At 34.5% G+C, this 25,838-nt stretch overlaps 1 protein-coding gene across 2 annotated transcripts in view; it reads left to right on the plus strand.

Annotated features, from left to right (window-relative positions):
- Positions 1–25,838, plus strand: part of Mwh (multiple wing hairs) — a 151,388-nt gene that overhangs the window by 117,855 nt on the left and 7,695 nt on the right. For both annotated transcript variants that reach the window (XM_021338076.3, XM_021338085.3), the window contains 3 exons: positions 11,435–11,498; positions 20,148–20,305; positions 21,389–21,493. In XM_021338076.3, the coding sequence (XP_021193751.3) occupies positions 11,435–11,498; positions 20,148–20,305; positions 21,389–21,493 (327 nt within the window). The remainder of the gene's footprint in view (positions 1–11,434; positions 11,499–20,147; positions 20,306–21,388; positions 21,494–25,838) is intronic.

Raw genomic sequence — 25,838 nt, forward strand, 5'->3', positions numbered from 1 at the left:
AATTCAATAAATAATACTAAACATAAAATTTTATATTTAGTATTCTCTTTATCACATTGATCTCAGGAACCAGTATTAAATAAAAGCCGGCGGCTTTACACTGTCGTGCAAATAAAATGACCCTCTTCTGTAATAGCAGACATACTTATAAATAACTTGATCCGCGTTTAAATTGCTGACAGTGTAAAATGTAACATGTTTTCTTTTTTGGCCCGAATTTTATGTCCTTTCTTTCTTAATTTTGACAAAACCTTTCTACAAAACGAGTGAGAGGCTACTTTCGAATTTTTGATGTCAAAATGTACGTTTTTCGCATACTGTGATAGAGAAGGTAGTCAGTCACGTTTGCTTTAATATTTGCGTTTCTGACATTATTTTTGCCGTATAATTTACGCTCTACATTACTTTAATCTTATTGATATATCTTTAATTTTTATTCATCTATTATGGCGTTTATTTACCGTCTGTCGGTTGATTTGCTGCTTTAAGATATCATATTAGCATCGCTGGTAGTATAGGTACTTACAAATTCGGTAAACAAATCAACGAATATGATATGTTATTGATTATTATGTTATGATATACACAACTGTGAAATGAAATTCTAAGCCTGATTTCATCCCTGCTAAACCACAACTAAAACAATCTTTGACACCAAATAACTTATTCGCATAAAATACTGTCTGAGTCAAAAATACCAAGGTTTAAAAGCAATCGTGATAAAGAATATAATACAATTTACATGGAATATAAATGAAATACGGTGACCGCCGCAATCAAAAATACCAGGATCGCAAATCCTATTACAAGAACGGTACTTTACGCTACCTAATACGTAAAATAATGTGCATTATATTCCTATCCCGGCTTTGATTTGAGGCGCAAGTCATAAGCGAGAGCTGGTTTTAAAATGTTATTAACAATTATCCAAGTAGGTATCTTAATTGGATTGATTACGTTAAGCATGTTTTTTTTCATCAAGTGTAACACGTTATTTTAACCATACTTCAGTTTGTCGTAATTTTTGCCTGCAGATTTTCATAGCCGGAGAAGCATTTTTTTTGACAGGCAACATAACGAAAGTGCAATACCCTTTCAATCCATTTCGCCTTTACCTTTGCAAAAAAGCTAATAATTCAAAAGGTGGATACTGTAGGTAAAGTTTTATTTAATTTTTTACAACTAAAGAAAGTTTGAAACCACTTTTTATGGAAACCTATTCAAGTACTTTCGTCATAGAAGTAAAACGTTGGTTTTTCGGCTTTGACATTATTTACAGACAGGCTAGATTTCGTCTGCGACTTTTCCTACGTATTATTTTTTATGGAGTTTAGTATTCGTATATTCTGATCGTTTTTTGGTATAGTTGACAGTTGTAGTGAGCCCGTGCAAACAAAGTATTTTCCCTTGCATAATGGCAGCTATCGACTGCCCAACAATTTCGGTACCTCTAAAGTAAATCTCTCTTACAACTTGTACCACAGACCAAAAATTCCTCACAAGATTTCTTGCTACTATTTCCGTCCACTACATATTTCTGTCTAGCATGCGGAACCTTTTTGTCAAGGGCTTAAGGGATTTATCTGATAATGTCGCTCCCGTACAAAATGCATTACTTTACTTACTTACTGGCTGCATTTAGCATTGCTGGGGAGGTCGATAACCTTTTCGGAGTAGGAATTTCTATTGATGTTTTAAACTGGGAAAACGTGGTAAGTATTTTTATAGTTAATGGTAAGTAATTCGATTATTTAGGTACCCATGCATAGTCTACAACTAGACAGATAACAAAGATAAAGAAGGAATATGAAGTAACTTGATTTAGATCGATTTTTTAAAGGCAGACAAATTGGAACCTCGTTATACTTACTAGACTAGCTTCCGCCAGTGGTTCCGTCCTCTTTCTGAGTGAACTTTCAGCTCCTGTAATATGTTATGTACCTGCCAAATTTTATCAAAAAAATACAGTAGTTCTGACGTAAAAGAGGAACAAATAGATAAGCACTGATACAATAATAAAACACAGCCAATAGGACAACGCAGCTAATTCCAATCCACAACCAACTTTATAACCCAGAAAATACACTACAAATTTCAATAAATTCTTCCACTATTAAGATAATTCTATCCATTAGTCTGCTCTTTAAACGGCAGAGCGTCAATATAAATATATTAGGCTGTGCGCACACAGGATACCGCTACTCAGACATGACCTACCGCAAGGTAAGCACGACTCAAATTTATTGCTCAATAGATCTGCATTTTTGTCCTTAAGGCAGGGAATTCAATTGAAAAGCAAGTTTATTTACTGCTTACAAATAAATAAATAAATGCTTTATTGATGCAAATCCTTACAAAACCAGTTAAGTACCTATGGTTGAAATGAGTCTGTCTGTAAGATTTGGTAAATTTCTATTCTTTAGCACATAAATTACATTCATTTGTTAATGAGTAGGTATAAATGATTGAATATTGAAATACCTAAAACAAGAAAATTGTGGTCATAGGCGTAAGTTTACCGACAGTATAAACATAAGTTTTTCTTAAAACGGCAATAATAAAGAGTTATAAAAAAACTCACATTAAGGTATGTTGTCGTTGAGCTTGGTCTTTAAAAGTGAATATATTATCCGCCATAAGTTGTTGATGACAAATGAAAATGTATTTCATTTAAAACTTGAATATACACAAAAAAATGAACTTTAATTATATTATTTAAGGTTATACTTACCTACACATATTTACATGAAACTTAAAATAAACGTATATTTACACAATGTGTATATAAAATTATATACACAAATTAATCTGTGTAGTACGGAAATACCTACACACATATAAAGATACATAAATAAACCGTGAGAAGTACTATCAACGACTACACAACTCGCCTTCATGTCGCACAGGCTATCGGCTCTCTATAAGGTAAAAGTTCGTGAATATAAATAAGCCGTGTGCATTGGGATACCGCTATTCAAACATGAACTACCACGAGGTACGCACGACTTAGATTAATAGCTCTATACAGGTAGATTTTTGTACTCAATGCAGATATGGATTTTATTGATTTAACCAGTTATATGTACCTATGTCGGAGAGCAGTTTTATAATAACGGACATACAAGGCCCAAGTTCACTGAGAATATGATAGTCACTTTACGGCTGATATGAAGTTGGTGAATTTGGGCTTAAAAATATTTACAATATTTTTAAATTATTACAATTACTGAAATTACTACAATTACAAAATTTAAAAAATACAGATATGCACCTGATACAGCTTTTTGTTTAAAAACATAGACACGTTGGGAAATCGTGATTTGTTTCGCTTTCCATATTATTTTTGTAAAACAAACTTGGCGGTAAAAATACCTACCTACCTATACTTACAAAGGGCGTGAAAATATAACCGACTTTCACGACTTTGCGAGCAAAACGCAAGTTTTTTAGGTATTTGAATATCTAGGTGTGTAAGTTGCATCTTATTGATTACTCTTCTTATTTTTTACAGGTTAGAAATTTCAATATTGTAAAATAATTATCAACTCTAGTCGAAACTTTCATAGCTTAGAATAGAATAGAATTTTTATTCGTAGCTTAGAAAATTAAAGTTTAAAAAATATATTTTGACATTTGAAATGCAAAGGGCCATATACCTAAGAATTTAAAAATGCTCAATTTCCATAATAGAAAAAAATACACTCATAAAGTCTTTCAAAATACGCACATCCCTATAATTTACTACCACAACACTAATTAAATCCATATCTTGTTGCCGCGTCCAATTTTATCGACATGTGTACATCTCTAATGGCCCTGACATTCTATCGATATCGAGTTCTGGTATCGATAATAGTGTTGTTCAGGTTATGTTGTATAATTGTGTATGCGGGATTTAACCGAGTACGATGGTTTTAAGTTGAGGTTTATGCGGGAATTTTATGGGAATGCTTACCTTTAGACCACCGTAAGGTTTCATAACTACTCAGTAGTCATCTATGGGTAGCAATATTTTGTAGTTTATAGCTTATAAGCTGTAGATGTTTTAGTTTTGTTTGTGTCAAGTGAATAAGGTTTATGCAAACAGCATTTTTGCATACACACATGGTCTTAGAAATGTGTGACCCAATCGTCATTTAAATAAGGTGAATTTCCCATAGTTAAGGGCTATCTGTAAAAAGTATATGTAGCATTTACCTACACATTAAATACATCACAAAAATTGCGGCAATATAACTTTAGTACGCTACACTTAATTCTGCTATCAACAAGATTTTTCAAAATCTGTGAGGCTTCTATTTTTTCGGCTGCATATTATGATCAAATATTACACAGATCGTTTAGCTCTATCTTTCATATCTCTGCCTATTTCTTAATCAATTCATAGATATACCTCAGTTTGAACTGATTTATTCATCTTATACCTACTTAGTTTCAAATTGAAAGTCTAAGTAGGCTTTACTGGCAACTTGGCACCACTGCCAAAGCTTTGGCATAAGTAGCATCTGCTAACTTAAACGTCGCTTACAAATCGATTCATTACATAACATATTTTCTACAATCGCGAGACAATGATAAAGCATATTATTTCTAACACTATCTTAAACATTAACCACAGAGGAAGGAATAGCGGAGATGCCATAAGGAAGGTAGGTCAGACGCCTTCTTGTAGGTCAAGTAATGTACGGTAGGCGTGATAAGTTACTAGAACTAACGAGACGTTCGGGTTCCTTGTCAAATCAACACCAATATGTCAAAGACTGGTCTTGATTGATTGGCGATTTTTGAAAATAATGGGCTAGAAGCCATGTAAGGGTGGACGGCCATGTAAGGGCCAGTAAAATTCTACGTCCCCCGAACACCCGCACTTTGGCGCGCTACTTTTGTCTTCGATTTTGCGTTATTATGACATCTCCATTAGTCATATTGTTCTCCATGTTCCCAACAATATCTACCAGATTAACTTATTCCAACGATGACAGATACTCGATTCTCGATTCTGTAATCGATATAATCGATACGAGTATCGTAACGTGTCAATCGATTACAGTCTCTCGAAACATGAATTATGCAGTAGATTATAAATCGATTCTCGAATAACCGTTTGTACGTGTTCGGAATAATTATTTATTTATTAAGTCTTAGATAATATTGTAAAAAGCGTGGTCCTAGTCGCGATTATGTATCGTCATGTTTTTTCTTAGAACACGTGAGTTGAATCTCAAGTTCCTGATGTGGGGTCTAAGTATGAAATAGACAAGCTATGGTGATCATTGAGAGATGTCTTAGGAATAGGAATGATTTATTTACTCTAATTCTTTACATAGTTTACATTTTGAATATTCATTGCGCAGTGAACTTGACTTTCTCAAAGCACTACAGGAATATAACTGTAGATTGGTTTACCTAATTCTGCATACAATAACGCTGACGCTGTCAGAGAGATAGACGAGTATCTATGGATGAAGAAAATATACCTACTGCACTGATGATAAGGGCAGAAAGATGCTGTTGACATTATTCTGTATCCTTAGCTTAAAATCATAATACATCAAGATACACAACAAACATATTTTTTACTTACTTACTAACTTTACTTAGCAAGCTCTACAGCTTATTCATACTTACTGCACTCCAGCCAGTTGTCAATACAAACTAGTTATATCTACGTTTGACGTTGTCGGAGGCGCAGTGACGATGCTTGGTGAATTACTCAGCTTCAGCTTTTTATCTTACTCGCACTTTGTAAGGCTCTCCGTGAAGGAACTTGTATGTAGTTATTACCATTTACCAGCTGATCCCATGAACCTCGTACCATTTAAACCTTCCCTCGACCTCTCAAAACATTTCAAAATCAAAATAAGCCAAATCGGTCCAGCCAGTCGAGTTTTAGTCAGACTAACGAACTATTCATTTTTATATCTATATCTATAAGATTGATAAGGGACTGTGTTCACTGACAACATAAACGTCAAAACAACTGTTCATTTTGAAAATATAACTCGAAAATTTATACCAGACAGTTATTTTAAGGATAATCATGTTGCCGTAGCCTGTGAAATTAGGTCTAAGTCGCTTTGCATGATAATAGATTTTATGAGTCTTACTTTCAGCAGTCGATCGAGCTCTATAGCTTATTCATACTTACTACTCTCCAGTCAGCTGTCAATACAAACTAGTAATATCTACGTTTGACGTTGTCGGAGGCGCAGTGGCGATGCTTGATGAATTACTTAGCTTCAGCTTTTTATCTTACTCGCACTTTGTAAGGCTCTCCGTGAAGGAACTTGTATGTTATTATCATTTATTGATAAGGGACTGTGTTGTTGTCTACATGTAAGGTATAAGATGTCAAGAGATTTTAATGTTGTTAGGGTTTATTTGAAAAATCGTCTGCCTTTAATTGCAATATTTTGATACTCATTTTGGTACGCGTACTGTGTCATCCAGTATTTTTAAGTGCCCTTTAGTAACCATGAATATTTTACTTTTTTGCCATAAAAGATCAGAGGCAAAGCCGTATTTAGTATTTCTGTAATAACTGTTTTATATCTTGAATTTGACCACCAACCAACACAAAGATAAGACCAACTACAATATAAACAACGAACACAGTAATTCTAACAAACCACAATCTAACCTATAATTCTAGATAACAATAACATCAGCTGGGAATCGAACCCGCTACACTATCGGGGACACCATTCGTCTCGGTCCCGCAAACATTATTGCCTATCCTGTTATGTCGCGTCTATATTATTTTATCATCTATGTTATTTGTGATGTCATGATGCAATGATTCCTCTTTGCGATGTTTTAGAGTAAGTACCAAGGTATTACGTAGCATAGATATCACGTTATGTTTTGGGTTTTTTGTCAGTCATTACGATTGCTTTTTCCAAACTACATATGTAGAGGCCGGCTTTCGATGAACCCAAATGCAACGGAGTCCTACCGGTGTTTTACTGACTCTTCAATCCAGTTAACCGGGCAGATTTATACCGCTTGGTAAGACCGGTTATCAGACTTTCTGGCTTCAAAAGATACAAATGACCGCTGGAAGCAGGGTGCCTTCCAAACACGAGAGAGCTCGTCAAGAAAACATTGGTCGCCCATCCACAGATTATATATCACAGATCTAGACACACGGCAGTGTGTCCGCCAAGTTCGGGCAAAAAAAGCGACACACCGGCCGTGGGTTATATTACACGAACCATTTCGGGCCAAATTCGACCCCCCTGTAACTCAAAATCTATTTTATTTACGTATATCAAATTTCTAGTATCTGTTGAGACCCCCTCACTTATCTAAAATACAAAATTTCATTAATATACCTATTGTAGGTCTTGAGATATTGACGTCAGAAAATCGCTATTTTTACTATACACTCACTGACTGACTGATTCACTGACTCACTCATCAAAAACCTAGACCACTTCCAATGGTCGTATTGACTTGAAATTTGGCATGGAGGTAGGTCTTTATGTCAAGGTAAAGGGAAAAATCTGAAAATGGCCAAGTGTGAGTCGGTTTCAAAATAATGAAGGTGTTTTATACCCGGTGTAAATTTATACCACTAAGGAACTGAAACGAACTAAATTTATCTATATTTATATAATATATCTTCGAATGGTACAAAGGTTTGTATTTAGTCAAAGTAAAGTAAAAATCTGAAAACGGCCAAGTGTGAATCACTTTCGAAAATAACGAATGTGTAACTTTGATCCACGAACATAATATATGATAACATGTAATGTCAGTCAGTTGGTAAATCTAGTCCATTTAGTTAATCCAATTCATTTCTTTGTAAGAAACATAGTGCATATTAAAAAATCTAAAAGATAGTATAAATGAGACATTTCTTTAACTAACTTCATCATAAGAAAAAAATAAAATAAACAACCTTACAAAAATAAATGAAATCCCACCCAAAACAAAAATGTGAAAGACTGCCAAGTTCGATAATATGGGAATGCTTCGCCTATAAAAGAAGTGAGATCTGAATAAGTACCAAGTTCCATACACATACCTCAGTTAAAAATAGTTACTTTTTAATGATGTTACTTGGCAAGTTTTAATAGAAAATTAAATACTTGATTCATTGCGTTTAGTAGGTTTATAACAAGGTGTATGAAAACTTGCCAAGTAACATCATTAAAAAGTAACTATTTTTAACTGAGGTATGTGTATGGAACTTGGTACTTATTCAGATCTCACTTCTTTTATAGGCGAAGCATTCCCATATTATCGAACTTGGCAGTCTTTCACATTTTTGTTTTGGTGATATTATACTGAACCTTATCATTAATCGGCCTTGTCACCAGCACTTAGCCACGAGGTCCTATCATGCAAGCCTTTTGACTACTAACCTAACCTTTACGTACTACTAACTCCTCAATATACCGTAATAGCCTGAAGGCAGCTACTGGTATATGACTTTATCACGCCAACTCCTCACGGGGTGTACCAGTACCCTACAATTTAGCTATCTTCTAACACGCCAACAGATTTTATGGGCGTGATCTAGACACACGGCAGTGTGTCCGCCAAGTTCGAGCAAAAAAAGCGACACACCGGCCGTGGGTTATATTACACGAACCATTTCGGGCCAAATTCGACCCCCCTGTAACTCAAAATCTATTTTATTTACGCATATCAAATTTCTAGTATCTGTTGAGACCCCCTCACTTATCTAAAATACAAAATTTCATTAATATACCTACTGTAGGTCTTGAGATATTGACGTCAGAAAATCGCTATTTTTACTATACACTCACTGACTGACTGACTGACTCACTCATCAAAAACCTAGACCACTTCCAATGGTCGTATTGACTTGAAATTTGGCATGGAGGTAGGTCTTTATGTCAAGGTAAAGGGAAAAATCTGAAAATGGCCAAGTGTGAGTCGGTTTCAAAATAATGAAGGTGTTTTATACCCGGTGTAAATGTATACCCCTAAGGAACTAAAACGAACTCAATTTATCTATATTTATATAATATATCTTCGAATGGTACAAAGGTTTGTATTTAGTCAAAGTAAAGGAAAAATCTGAAAACGGCCAAGTGTGAATCACTTTCGAAAATAACGAATGTGTAACTTTGATCCACGAACATAATATATGATAACATGTCATGTCAGTCAGTTGGTAAATCTAGTCCATTTAGTTAATCTAGTTCATTTCTTTGTAAGAAACATAGTGCATATTAAAAAATCTAAAAGATAGTATAAATGAGACATTTCTTTAACTAACTTCATCATAAGAAAAGAATAAAATAAACAGCCTTACAAAAATAAATGAAATCCCACCCAAAACAAAAATGTGAAAGACTGCCAAGTTCGATAATATGGAAACGCTTCGCCTATAAAAGAAGTGAGATCTGAATAAGTACCAAGTTCCATACACATACCTCAGTTAAAAATAGTTAATTTTTAATGATGTTACTTGGCAAGTTTTAATAGAAAATTAAATACTTGATTCATTGCGTTTAGTAAGTTTGTAGCAAGGTGTATGAAAACTTGCCAAGTAACATCATTAAAAAGTAACTATTTTTAACTGAGGTATGTGTATGGAACTTGGTACTTATTCAGATCTCACTTCTTTTATAGGCGAAGCGTTTCCATATTATCGAACTTGGCAGTCTTTCACATTTTTGTTTTGGGTGGGATTATATATTCCGATGGGGCTTAAATTATGAAGATACGGTGGTATTTATGGGGATAGCTTCCGATATGGTAATGTGTTGAGAGTACGGTACTTGGGCAAAAATCTCATTTAGTTTGTTAATGGACCGTTTCTGTGCTCATTTACCTAGTCACTCGCTATCTATGTAAGTATATTACTATATCTACTTCTATTTACTAGCTTCCATAAGCTGTTTCACTTGAGTCCCTTGAGATTTGGCCGTCTGGATAAAAAATACCTCAATAAAAACCTTTCTCGATTTGTAACTCTGCCATAATTTTTCAATTCACAACAATAGTTCCTGAAATTGGCGCGTGATCAAGCTAACAATAAAATTCTTCGGCTTTACATTATTATAGTACCAATAAATAGATCATGGAAGACAGGTTTATTATTGCTATTTTGATAATACAAAAAAAAACAACAAAAGCTTAATATCAAACAAAGATAGACTGTCCATTGATCACCGTGCTTGGAAGACAGTTGTTATTTAAGACTTTTCATTTCCTCAAGATGTTTTCCCTAATACAGTTACCTGTAGCACTAAAAGTTTATTGATACAAGTTTTCGAACACGCACATTCATATTTTCATGCGCAAGCCTTAACCTATTGGCCGACAAGATTTTACATAAACTATTTCCTATTCAAATTATCATAACCAGGTGATACGGTAGTCACTACTTCCACACAGCACTCGATCACCCAAAATCGATTTATGTAACCGATTCTCGATTCTAAAAGATGTTATGGTTGTGTAATCGGTAAGTCTAATCGATTTGCATGTGTTATATGAACGGAAATCGGTTATTGGATCAGTGTGTTATACTTTTGGTCGTTGAACAATATTTCTCGAAATATGTAATGTCACAGTTTTTCTATGGTATGTACTGAGAAATAGGTCCGTGCTGGGTTGCCAGGGCAGCTGGTTAGAGAAGGTAAGATAGGCACTCGATTCTTGTTAAACACTAGTACTCAGCTACATGCGGATTAGACTGTAAGTCAACCCCAACATAGTTGGGAAAAGGCTAGGCAAACGATGTACTGAGCAGTAGAAACTGCGGTGGAACGCGGTACCGTATATTAATCTCCTTAGTTCAATTCCATTGAATATCTTCAAGAAATCAAACCCAAACGACTTTAAGAACATTATAATTTTCCAACATGCAATCCGATTGAAAGACATCAAACCAATAGCGCAAGTAGCTAGACCTCCAATCACCTACATTTCATTCAGAGCAAGAGTTCTTTTGTGACAGTTAGAAATTTCTTCTGCAGGCAATGTTATGATACTCTGTATTTTATGAAGAAAGTGGGCTGAATAGAATGCTAGTTAAATACATTTTCATGTGGATTTCCTTTTAAGATGTTGATGGAAATGGAGCGCGAGTATCGAGCTATTGCCGTGGAATGCGCGGGGAAAATGATGATAGTGGCATGATTTATATTTGTTTGTAAAAGTGGAAGTTACGGTTAAAATTTTCTTTCGTTAAGAATGTGTTAAATAATAAAGTAAATGCAGTTGCTTGTGGGTTTGTAATAGTAAAACAGACGAAGTTATTTTATAACATCGCCAAAATTGTTCTTTATGTTTTTCTTTAACCTCACTTGAAGATTCTTAAGAAAGCTCCTGCCACATTTATTTATCATTATCCATCTTTGTTGGGTCGGCATCCTACTAATATGAAGCAACAATATTCTATTCTTTTATTAAGGTTATTTATTAATGGGAATATATTTTTTTGTTACAGTGAACTCACTCTGCTGGAGGGCATGGCGAACTGCGGAGGCTGGAGCGAAGAGCCCGTCTCTAAGGTATGTAGACCCCATAAAGACTTACTCATCCATGCCTATCCAAATTCACTTTATGGTGTACACATATGAATGCACGAAAGAACCACGGACCTGTTACATAAAGGTCTCCAGAATGGACAAAGGGAGCTGTAACCGAGAAGGAAAATTTCATGATTGCCAAAAAAAAATGATGTACAAGAGTACATGCAGGCACAGGTGCATTCTCTTCCTCCTTCTTTCGTAGATCGATAAGTAGCATTGACTGAGACACGGCCGAAGTGGCTCATATTGCTTGTACCATACCAATACTCTGTTAAATAAACTTTATTTTTAATTGATTATCCATTCCTCATAATATCCGATTTACTTATAATGTTTGTGTTAATCGTCAACATACGTCTTCATAATTCATCAATACCGACATCCTTTAAATAATACGTCCGGAGATTAAAGTATTTTGGCAATGACCTGAGTTGATTCATAATGATTATTTATTAACAAATGTTTTATCTGTCACAAAAAAAAATCAAACCATATCTAACATTTATAACAATTATTAAACCTAAATAGAAATTATTCTGCAAATAAAATCTAAAAGAAATACTTAGATGTAATTGGACAAAAACGTATGTAAGTATAGTCTCTATGGTCCTACCTTTATATAAAAAAGAAAGATGATCTCTTTTTATCTAAATTGTTTTGTTACGAAAGCGTAACTAAACCAACTCATACGATAGTTAGGATTAAAATCGCAATGTAGTCTAATAAAAATAATTTACGACTTGAAATTTAATAGCTACGTATTAATAACGAATTTATGACTGAAACCAAGTCGCGTGCTTATATGCAGAGAGAACAATAATTTCAAGAAAGAATGCTCTGGATATAAATCAAATATCTATCTTTTACTAATTGATACTAATTGACAAATGGTAATTGATCTTAATGAAAAATACGACGTCTATTGCATTTATACAATCATTTTGTTTGCATTTTTAGGGTTCCGTACCCAAAGGGTAAAACGGGACCCTATTGTTTTCGCTCCTCCGTCCGTCCGTCCGTCTGTCCGTCTGTCCGTTTGTCACCAGGCTGTATCTCATCAACCGTAATCGTAATAGAGTTGAAATTTTCACAGATGATGTATTTCTGTTGCCGCTATAATGACTAATACTGAAAACTAAAACAAAATTAATATATTTTGGGGGACTTCCAAACAATAAACGCGTTTTTTGGTCATTTCAAATAATGGTGCGGAACCTTCGTGCGCGAGACCGACTCGCACTTGGCCGGTTTTTCTATATTATCTTGCACTAACAATGTAGGTACCTTTAATAAAAAATATTCCATAGTTTTCTAATACGTACCTACAAAATATTTAAGAAGTAAGTAAGAATCATAAATATGAGTAACTGAGTTGGTTAAGTTTTCACATTAAAACGACTGACTGATACGATTAAGATAAGTAGGTAGATATGTATAATACAGAGATAGGTACGTTTCTGGAAACCTTACTTCGCATTCAATCTATATCTTTAGCTACAAAAAAAAACCTACCTATATTAAATAACTTTCCTGTTGAGTAAAATCCCATGTCATCCCAACAGAAGTCTCATACATAAATCAGTAAGTAGACAGCGCACTTTCTTTCTAATTTCATTAGTCTTTCTTTCCATACAATTACCATGTTCTAGCCTTACAATTGTAGTTCACAAACATTAATTTTGTCAGTCATGGTAAGTTCGCGTGTCGAAATTAACAAAAACTCATAGAAAACGAGAGCGTGCGAACGAATGCTTATAAATTATTATTACGACTAAAGTTGAGGTGAATGTACTTATTCTCGTCTGTTGATATTTTTCTTTAAGAAATGCGTCTGCACAGCCTTTTCCCAAATATTTAAGGGGCCGTCCCAGGCTATGGTTATACATATGCAGTAACTTTATACAGCTGAAGCTATAATTATAATAGCTATATAATACTTTATACAGCTGAAGCTGTATAAATTCATTTCAGTCAATTCATGTCCATGCATGGAGAAAATGACTATCTGACCTACAAAAGCAGGGTAACCCAAGAACTCTTGATAAGACTGGCTGTCAGACTTTCTGGCTTCCGACAACCCCTAACTACTGCCAATTTAACGTGCCTTCCAAAACATGGAGAAGCATGCTATGTCAAGATTTACCTTATGATCGATCAACCCGTACGGCGTTTTCATAGAGCCATTTATTGTGTCGCTTACCCCAGTACAGTAGGTATACGGCAAGACACGAGACGTATCACATTACATAAACGACAAACAGTTTTTACCACTGATTTATGTAGAATGCAACATTTTGTGTCGGCAAAACATACGGAAAATCAATTGATTGATGCAGGTAGAGGCGCGGACTAAAGTTATTGTGACATCACAGTACTGTGCGAATCTACACTATTTATTCGGCGTTATCATTATTTTTTACAATAGTAGTTTAGTCCGACCAGATAATCATCTTAAATTATTTCATTTGGTCAAACTAAATCAAAAACTCAAAACTAAAAAACTCATATTTTTTTAAATTTCAAATAAGCCTATAAAAGCTCTTTCGAAACGTCAGACTATTGCTCGGTTCCAAAAAGTTGGTCTCATGGAGAAGAACCGGCAAGAAATTCCATAGGCACTCTTTAAAAAAAAATTGTAGTCACACGGGAAGTTAGCTGAAAAGCTGACACTGACATACATGACAACCTTTGCTAAGACTGGTTTTTAGGATTCAAAGGGAAAATATAGGCACATGTACGGTTGAAGACTTCATCATCATCAAATTCGTCTTTATCATCTTCATATCATGTGCCATCTGAAATAACACACCCAAGCAAATCATGTTTCTTTAACTGTCTTTAAAACTATTGTCTTTCAACAACAGTCTACGTCTCTAAATAACTAGAGTAAGGAATTTAATAACGCTATCACTGGTACTACAATAGTGCACCCAATTACCACTTTACACTGTCATTCAAAAATCACATTAATGACATTATGAACCATAATGCTTTGACATAAGGTTCAAAAAAGAAAACAACATACTTGCTAGCTGAATATATAAGTTGGTAAGTATGTGTCATTTGTCATTACGAATGCGAGTCTAATGTGAGAAAAATTGTTGCTTTTTCCAGTGAACTATACTTTAAATATGGCAACTCATACTTTTTCTTTTACTTACTATGGGATTATAAGATCACTAACGGTATATTAAGAAAGTATACATACGCAAAAGATTCTAATTTATACTCCTATACTACCGATACTAATATAATAAAGAGGAAACAGTTTTTGTTTGTTTGTACTCCAAAGGCTCCGAAAAGACTGAACCAATTAAAAAAATTCTTTACCGTTGTCAAGCTACACTACTCCTGAGTAACATAGGCTATATTTTATCCGGGTACGGGTAAGTAGTACCCAAAGGACGCGGGTGAAACCGCGGGAAAACAGCTATGTAGTAACATGCAAAATTATAGAGCCTAAAACGTCATATAGCTTAGATAGAACGTTAGAATCAAAATACTCATAATTTACTGACTGGCACATAACAAATGACTGTATCGAATTCAAATTTAGAACTTCACATGCTCATCAAGTTTCGCAATGAATGACATTCAATTGCAAATTGACAAATGCGATACAACATGATGTTTGCATTGCCACACCTATCAAGCATCATGTTTGTTCGTATAAAGTTCAATGCGAATAATTACGAAACTTCATGAGCGAGGCAAATTATGTTTGATAGCTTTGTTATTGTTATTAATTTATTGTAGTTTCAATGAAGCATTTAATAAAAATGTTGGTTCTGTTCGTTTGACTAGAAAAATTGATTTAAAAAAATCTTAAGGTTAATTTATTACACACTTAGAATTTTTACTCGTCATAATGAAAGTTTGTATTGCCAAATGTAAACTTTCATGAAGAATTGTTACATTACATAGTGAGTAAGTACCTACCGTACTTGTAATGTAACTCCTTCCCGTAATATAGTTCTGAATGGGATTTGGGATACAACTTAGCTCAGAAATAAGTATTTAAAATTCTAAAAAGGTACAATTTTGAAAACAAACTTTTTGTCTCGGTTTGAATGAGTAACTGAGTTGAGAAGGTCAGATAGGCAGACGCTCCATGTTAAACACTGGTTCTTAACTGCATCCAGTTAGACTGGAAACCGATCCCAACATAGTATCCCAAAGGCAAAAATAAAAAAAAGTAAAAATGATGATTTCTCCTAACAAAGAAATCTCAAACAAACCCAGTTGATTACATAAACATGTCATATTTACTACTACAACAACTCAAAACGTCATCCCATATTATTTACAAGCCGCTCATTATATGTTAAACATTATATACATAACAATAGGTTTCCATTCCGTCGTGTTATGTACTGCAATTACCGTCCATTTCCTCTCAGATTATCATCTCAGCACTCATTTGTTACTGTTTTATTCATAATATATACGGAATTCGTTGCTTTTTTGTCTTTTGGTGTGTGGTATAAGTTATGAGAGAAGCCGTGACACATTTAATGCCGAGATTCCATCAAAATCTTAGCTCACATTTTTTGTTCTAGAATTAAGAGTCACTGAGAATAAACTAATTTTAGGTATCAATGAGTTATAATGAAAGGGTATAATAAGCCATACTTTTAATCGAAATTTAGTTTCACTAATTTCAAACATGGCTGGGAAGGTAAGGTCTTGTTAAGATGAAAAAAGTTGACATTAAAAACTCATTATGTTTCTGCTTTATGTTTTAATCATAACAATCAGTCACCTCTATGATTCATGTAAAAACACAAGTTCTAATCTTGATCATTTATAAACAGAATGATTTAAAATCATTTTATTAATCTTATCAGTCTAAGATCTAACGATCTAGATAAAGATCAGGAACTTATTTTTAGCACATTAACGTAGATAATAATACATTCAGTAGATATACGGACCCGCACCTGTTCTAAATAGATTAAATTAATTTTAGCTGAAGGCACAAGGCAAGCCAATTTTTTTATTAAATGTGATCAATTTTTTTATTCCAGATTTCGTAAAAAATTATAATTTTGAGATTATAAACTTCAGACAGGACTCAAAATGACGAGATCGTGTTTTCAGCTAAGAAATTAAAGATAAAGACAGTTATTTTCAAGATACTTACTCATTTAGCCATCAGGTTTTCTCATCTATGTCCAATTACTCGTACTATAAAGCTGAAGACTTTATTAGCTTGCTGAACTGCGTTAAGAGTAGATCTAGATCCTGAGATTAGCGCTAAACATCAAATACAATCAGGGAAGGGGGTAACCTTTTTTATCTGGCAACCCTTAATAGTTAATAAGGGACGTGGCGGAAGCTAGTAGCCGTAACATCAAAAATCATAGTAGACTACAAAAGCTATCTTTTATAACTTGGACCACAACCCAAACAGCTGGACGTAAGCCGTGGTCCGTTTGTTGAACTCAATTACTTTCTTCACATTATTAATGTACGATGCATTCCTTTTTACGCAATTAACTTTACTGCTTTTTGTGCAAGCGTTAACTGTAGTTATTAGATAATTAGTTGCTAGAAAATTGTGTCTTGTTATAAAATGTTGGTAAAATGAAATCTCTATAGTTAAGTTAAGATTTTTTTTTGGTAAATTGTGGTATAGTCCTATAATATTAGAATATACAAGTGCTAAATATTTACAGATCTATCTTTCTGAACTATCTTATGCAACTGAGGAGATTGTTTGTTTGGTTAAACGTGCTAATCATAAGAACTACTGTTCTGATTTGAAAAGTAGTTCTGTGTTAGACAGCTCATTTATTAAGGAAGGTCACTAGGGTGACTTTTTATCCAGGTAAATAGTTACTACTACCTAAAGCGAGCTGGAAATCATGATAATTATAAGTATGGAGAAAATCCCTGCACATTATCTAAACACTTACAGCCTTACTACAAAAACTTAAACATCTGTTGAACACTTATCTAAAAAAAATGTCGCTGCTTAACGGACTACGGACCTGATTTCAACGTCATTTTTTCTGTCAGTTTTTAGACAAGTGTTCAACAGACGTTTAAAGTTTTTGTGGCACGACGGGTTATTTCTTTTTAATTGTTCAGTAATGAATTCGCCCATTGAATCATAAATAGTAATCTTAATTAATCATCTAAATATTTCGCGTAATTGTGATATAACTTCAGATGTAACACTTTTTATAAATTTATTATGACATGAGAACTTTTTGTTTGAACATTTGTTGCATGGCTTTAACATGTTTTTATTTCCTTTGTCTTTCAAACGTGCCATTTTTTAATTGTTTATGATCATCAAAAAGTTTTTTTTCTAATTCTCTATGGATGACGTATCATAGCGAGGAGCTTAATGAAAATCTATAAGAACAGCTTTTATACATTGCATTTTGATTTATTATGAAACAACTGTTTTGTTAACTTGAGATGCAGTTTTTAACTCTCCCAGATCTTAAGAAATAAGCAGTGCCTTTGTACTTGATTGTTATATTCTTCCTCTTGTGTCATTTATTGTGTACATACCGTCAGTTGCACACAGCTCCATTAAAGTTAATGCTTCTTTAAATCCATTGCTGACTCCTTCTTTGTCAACAAGATAAAAAGTGTCAGCAATAGATTTAATGAAGCTTTAACTTTAATGGAACTTTGTGCATCTGACGGATAAACTGTTGAATAGTTAATTATTTATTACCTAGGTAAGCAGCGACTAATCACTCTTCATATTATTGAAACAGTAGACCTTTCATGATAGCGTCCAAATGCGAAGGTTTTTCAAAATCCACAATTCCATTAACGACTTTGTCAATTGCACATAAACTTACGATTTATTGTTACGGGACGTACACTTAAATAATACTTATTTATTATTCCTCTATTATACAATCTAACAACTCAATTCTATAAATAACAACACACCATCAAGATTTCAAAAGAAGTGCAAAAATACGCCATCTTAATAACAGGTTAAGGTAACGTTACGTTGAAAATAACGTGTAACGTAACGTTTAATAATACGTTGTTTTGAGAAAGTGTTTCAACTGTTATTTTGGTAATTATATAGCTCTCGTTTTTACGTACTTGGACGTATTTGATTGTTTTGAAGATACATTCTCCGAATGGTCCTTTGGTAAAATGGATGTAATCGTGACGACTGTTTTACATGGCGTTTTGACTTTGATTCCCGGGTCGAGTCACTTTGTGAGTTTCAGAAATATTTAAAAAGTAGTCTGAAAATTGGTGGTGATATTCCCGTGTCTCAAAATACCTGATCTCTCTCCAATCGTGTCATTGAGATATATTTACTATATTATTTAAATCTGGGTTACTGGGTTTTTCGTGTACAAAATTATAGGTCATGTTATCTCAAAATCTAACCAGTCTAGCCAGTGTTTGGGCACTTTACTCAATTTTAATAATATTATTTAATAGTACTTATCTAATCTTTGACATCTAACCTAAATCTACATTTTGATAATATCAAAGAGTTCAGATACTTTCAATAGATGTCTGAATAAAATAGGGCAGAGTTAAATTTTGATGAAGATGTTAACTACAAACATCTTGCAACAAAATTGTAAAAGTTTCTACATAACTGAATCCATCGTATTATCTTAATATCTATCATCATCACGAAACCGATTTACTTAAAATTATGTAGGCAGTCTAGAACCTATGAAAGGACACTTTTTTAGCAAGTTGCAGGAGGTAGTTTTTCCGGGACATCGATGGACCAATTTATATCTACTTCTCAAAATATTCTCCCAATCGTTCCTTTTCAACCTCCTCAATAAAAACATAAGTACTTTTCGCATTTTCTATTCAACTCGACCACTCACCATCTCATGCCTGGACTCAAAACAAAGACATACTTAGTGTCATCCTATCTTCACAAACATAACATAGTAAATTCACTACATAATGATCATCATGTTAAAATTAATTATCTCAACTACATGCCTTTGCGCATTTTAAAACCACGGAGCATGTAAATCTTGGAGATAACAGCATTCCCACAGACAAAGTTAATGATACGGTGGCGCCATTGTGGGGAACAATTAAAACAATTTGTATTACATAAAATAAATGCTCCGTGTATAAGCTATTGTTGTGGTTTAGCTCTTTCCATGAGAAGTGAAAAACTTCTATGGATAATGGATAAACGAATAAAGGACAAAACTGTGGGCACTTTTTAGAGTGAAAACTAGATTAGATACATATGTTTTTCTTTTTTTTACTGTCTCGTAGGTCTAGTGGTCGCAAGCGCGATTGCTATGGCTGAGGTCTCGGGTTCGATTCCTGGGTTGCTCGTGTCAATATCGCATTGTGGGTTTTCAAAACTTTCATAAGGCAGCCTAAAGCCTGGAAGTTGGTGACTGATAAACCCGTGGATGAGAGACCGACATGTGTCGGTCCTGCGACTGATCAGTGTCCGGTCGTGTTGGACTACCATCCCATCGAGCTATGAGAGTGAAGGAATATTTGTTTGTACTTGTATATTTGACTATCGTGAGGTCCATGGTGATGGCCAATTTCGGAACGGTGGCGTAGCAATTTAACGGGAACTGTCTGTTACTGACCAGGGCAGCATTAAACTGAAGCGTAATTAAACCCCCATTTTATTTCCAGGACAAGCAGCGCCCTCCAATCTACAATCCCGAGGATTACGCGACTTCGTTGAAGAAGTGGGGCAAGAAGACCGGCGGGGCGAGCTTGTATGATCTGGAGGTCGGACAGGATGCCAACAAGTCCAGGACACTGCCCAGCCAGGGTAGTAAGGACTTCAGGTGAGAAAGATCCTCTAATGAAATTAGATGAAACTTGTCAGTAATACCTCAATAGATTGATCTGAAAAAAAAAATAGGCTACTATTTATCCTAGGGTGGAAAATACTGTAACACAAATCTTAATTCGCAATAAAATCCGATAGTGTTAAAATACCTACTGTTACGCTTTTATGCTGCGAAGTGAGATTTGCGTCGGAAATAATAATCCTATAGATATCTACTGGATATAGTTCCCTGACTTTTATGAAACCGAGAGGCACATATAGGTAGTATAGTTTAAAACATTTCCAGCTCTATGCTTCCGCATTCAAGAAAGATAAAAGCAGCTTACAGCACTAAGAATGAACAGAAAACCCATTATGTTTCGAGAATTTTAACATTTCAGCAACAATTCATCATTCAAACTGATAGAAACGTTGACAATAAGTACAAACATCTTTAATGATCATCAACTAAAGTCAGTTCCATAAGTATTTTGTAAAGAATAACTTACTTCCTTAACTTTCTCGGAAACGCTGTCTATGACCATCGTTATGAAATCATTGTTTCTCAAAATGGCACACAACAAAGGTCGTTGGATCACATTAATTATAGTGCATAATATGAAAAAGGTTAAACTTGAAGACATTTGTTACTCTTTCAAGCAGGAAGTATTGAACCGATTTTGAAACTTGCCTGTAGTATGGATAAAAAGTATCCTATATAACATCATGATGGACCTACCTAGCAGCCAATATTTTTAGCCTTATTGCCAATATTCATCAAAATTCATTAATTAATTTTGTCGTGAAAGAGGAACAAACAATCATACATGCATGCCAACTTTAACACTATGTATATAAGTTAGAATAGGCTTCCTCTGTTCCGATGCGATAGGTATTAAATTCCCAAGACATAAGGGCTACACCACAGACAAAAGCTACTTATCATCAACATCATCATCCTCCGAGCCTTTTTTTTCCAACTATGTTGGGGTCAGCTTCCAGTCTAACCGGATGTAGCTGAGTACCAGTGCTTTACAAAAGCTACTAATCATATAACATTATAATTAATACCCATTATAAACTTAACTATATCTTTCAGGAATCCATGCCTGGGCGTGGGTGAGGAGATGACACTCCGTCAGTTCGGCACTCCCAGTGAACTGCTCACGAAACTCAGAGCTGATCTCCGCCTGTCGTTTCCAAGGTAAATAAATATACATGTTTATTGTATTTAACAGATACTATTATGCTAAGTACTGCCACAGAGTAAGAAAAGACGAGCGGAAATGCCATCATTCAGCTTGCAGGTATTCATCAGGCATTTTATTCTCCATGGGTAGTTCTGTACGACTGTATTTTTTTAGTACATATGAATAAAAGTTTCGGTGTTTAAATAATAAGTTCCTTAGAGTCTAATGCAGACTGATGATACGTTTTTGGAGAAGAAATTATAAATATTTTTTGATTACCTACAAAGTTGGAGTGGTTAGCTTTGACTAAGTACTACTAGTTCAAAAGATGACTCTAGAAAATTCGGGCTTAGAAAATACGCAACTGTGAAGTCGGTCTAAACGAATTGAATTTTATTGATGGTTACAGAATGTCTTTTCACCATAAAGATATACAACTAACATGTAACTAGGTACGGAAACCAATACTTTATTATTTTATTGCTTCTAATAAATTATTACCTGAATCATAAACTATATACTTCCTTAGTTAAAGTAACGTGCGTGATTATCAAATCATTGAACTGATGATTAATCTTATATTATTGCGAATATTATGAAATACCTATATCTATGTACTCGTAATTTTCCGTCTTGGAAAATATCGGCATTATTTAATGTTTTGAATAACTTCCTTATTGTTAAATTGCGAAATAAACATATCTTTATCTTGAAATTGTGTAATTTGCCGAAAGGAATGAGTCACCAAGGGCATAGAGATAATCTCGTATGTGTTATCAAGAAGATAGTTGATTATGATATAATTTCCAAATTCATTCTATTAATATCATGTGGACAAATGTCGGTTCATATGCCTATAAAAGTTTCATATAATAAAGGAAAATACCTAAGAGTATACTGAAGTCGCTCAACGAGCTATGGAGAGGGCTATGCTCGGGGTTTCTCTACGTGATCGAATCCGAAATGAGGAGATCCGTAGACGAACTAAAGTCACCGATATAGCCCACCGGATTAGCAAGTTGAAGTGGCAATGGGCAGGCCATATTGCTCGCAGAGCGGATGGCCGATGGGGTCGAAAAGTGCTTGAGTGGAGACCACGGACTAGCAAGCGCAGCGTAGGACGTCCACCAGCAAGGTGGACAGACGACCTTGTGAAGGTCGCCGGAAGACGCTGGATGCAGGTCGCTTCCAACAGGTATCTGTGGAGATCTAAGGGGGAGGCCTATGTTCAGCAGTGGACGTCCTATGGCTGAGATGATGATGATGATGATGATGATGATGATGATGATGATGATACTGAAAGATTAAATACTCATTTTACTTGTTATTTATTGTTAAAAACAAATAATTGTAGGTTTGTCAATGTCCAGTAACCGAACATTTACGTCTGTTCCTTTATTCCAAATCGAGGCACTAATTAGAAAAGAATTTAAAATATATAGATCCACTTCGAACGAACAATCATTTCTAAAAGCATTTCTATCTATAATCCATAAAAACTACAACTTTGTCTATATTTCCATAACGTGCACTTATCACCTTCATACCATCTACTTCTTTTCACGCCATAAAGTGAAGAGTAATGACTGCACTAAGATATTACACGTATTAAACAGTAGCTTCAGTATCTAAAATAACTAGTTTTATAGTCCAGTGGATGCTTTAATACAATGTTGCACATTCATATCTAGTGCAAGTTATAAGCAGCTGCGATTTTATGAAGTCATTTTTCAAATCATACAATTTTTACAGTTCTCTCACGAAGATTTCATTATTGATAACATTTTCACCCACGACCATACAATTTTATATATACCTAATAATACCTATTATTCAATCACACTCTTTGGGTCGACTTCCATTCTAAGCGAGTGACACTGGTACTTAACCAGTGTATCTCAAAACCTTTTGGAATAATTGTTCATATAAATAACCTTCCGAACCAAACGAATAATAATCACTGGAAAATAAGAAACAAATTCTCGAAAAAGGTAACTCGCTTTACCCCTTTAACTTGCACCAAAGTATAACAGAAAAACAAAGTATTATAAGAATTCCAAAAAAAGGTACTCGAATATAAACGCGGTCTCTTGAATAAATACAGAAATAATCATTTTATGGGCCTTCGCTAACTTTTATTGGTCCCAGTTTTAAAGTTTAAACTCTTTATCAAAGTTTTTTAACTATAAAAACGTTAAATAAAATTTATATTTTATGTCGGTAAGTTTATAATTAAAAGTTTTATGTTTCAACGGAAATATTAAATACTTTTTTCAAAAATATTTAGTACATATTCTTCGTAAGTAACTTAAAAAACATGATCTTAATGAGGACATTTATAAAACAATTACATTTTTGTTATATTCATAGTTTAATGATTATTATGACAATAATTTATGTCATTTGGTTTATTCAATAACCTTTATCTTAAATGAGTCGTAAAATCCTTTGACAAACACCGACCATTCAATAATATTACTTCAAATGTACCTACTTAACGGTAGTTTTATTTAATTAGTAGTGCTAAAAGTAAATGTTTTAATTAAAAGTAGATATCATTATGAATAGGCAATATAGTCCTTATATTGGATAATTAAATCTATATTAAAATTATAAAGGCAAACAGTTTGTTACGCGCTTATCTCAGAAACAACTCGACCGACTTGAAAAATTCTTTCGGTGTGGTTTAGTTAGCCCATTTATCAAGGTTTTATAGGTTATATATAGTTTTCTTTATATACACAGATTAGTTTGCGGGATGCGGGTGAAACCATTGACAGACACTTAGAGCCGCCGTACACGGACTGCTTCAAGCAGTTGAGACCGACTGCTTAAAGCCGCGACCGCGCAGTGAACTATAGTCATTCATTCGCTGCCGTACACACGACTGCTCGAGCAGTCGCGACCGCTTCAAGCCGTCAACTGCATGATGAAATTCCATCGTGCCGTCGACCGCTCGCGAGCGGTTGCGAGGCATACACCGACTGCTCGAGCCGTTGACTGCGCTAGAGCAGTCGACAGCTCTCCGACTTCCCTCTACCCCCCGCCCTTTGCGGCCTCGCGGCGTCTGTTTTGTCATTTGACTGCTCGAGCAGTTGGGTCGTAGCTCGAGCAGTCAACAACCGACAGCTCAAGCAGTCGACGCCGACCGCTCGAGCGGTCCGTGTATTTCACTCAGCCGCCAACTGCTCGAGCAGTCCGTGTACGGCGGCCCTTACAGCTAGTACTTTAAAACAATAAGCTCCGATGATTTCTCTAATTAAAGACACCAGCAGGTCAACCTACCCGAATATGTCAATTTTTTCCAATCGGAAATTAAACTTCTACTATTTTACTAGGGATAAAAGTCTATTGAAGTAATTTATCAAGTGACAAAGCATCTTTTAAGTTTATTTTTTATGTAAATGTAGATTTAGTTTACGTTGAAATAATAAACAGTTTATGTAAATAACGAAAATGTATAATTCCCACATTGAAGACATATTTGTCTTTACAAACTTACGAAAAAATATATCTTAATATCAGGTATTCAATATGGCGAGTAGTGTGAGTAGAAATAATAAAAGAATTCAAAGCGATGGCCGCAAATAATAGCGTGTCGCTTGCGTCTGGAATAGGGACCGGATAGGGACGGGTGCTAAACGTACGGCCATTAAAACCACGAACTGATATATATATTTTTGCTCTTCATTGTACTGTTGTTGATTTAACAAACGTACAGCCAAACTTAAGCTTGCAGCTTAGTATTTATGATGTAGAGTACCCGCTACACTGCAGTCTTTTAGTCAGCCGATAGTTTGTTTGGGCTAATAAATCAGTATATGAATGAATGGTAGTACCTACACACATTATAAATTGTCATCATCAGGTATTTGCCCGGTATAAGACGGATTGAAATCTTTGATTGGATTTAATTTCATTAAAATATACATTTTGGCATCCATCGGTCAAATGTCGGCTGACTGTTTAGCCTGGAGTGTTCTACTCTTACCAATCACATTTTCATAGATTTCAATCAGTTATAAAGAGCGTGATTGATTGAAAATATTGTTGTTATATAGAATACCTTGTTCATATTATACCTTTTTGCTATTTCATTAAGTATTCAGTTAACATAAATAAAGCAGGATGTACCGGATGAAAGGCTTAGCAATTACATAAATAAAATTTCAAATAAACCGTCCAAACAGGCGTATAAATTTCATTTTAAAACAGATAAATTTCTAAAGCATTCGTTTCCTCAAAGCTTCAAATGATATGCAAATTATAATTACATCTAGCTATTTTACTATTGATACTAATTGCGGCTGTCGTAAACTGTCGTGGAATACAAATTATATAATTTGCTGGACCAAAGGA

The sequence above is a fragment of the Helicoverpa armigera genome, chromosome 2 (genome assembly GCF_030705265.1).
Source record: "Helicoverpa armigera isolate CAAS_96S chromosome 2, ASM3070526v1, whole genome shotgun sequence".
NCBI lineage: Eukaryota > Metazoa > Arthropoda > Insecta > Lepidoptera > Noctuidae > Helicoverpa > Helicoverpa armigera.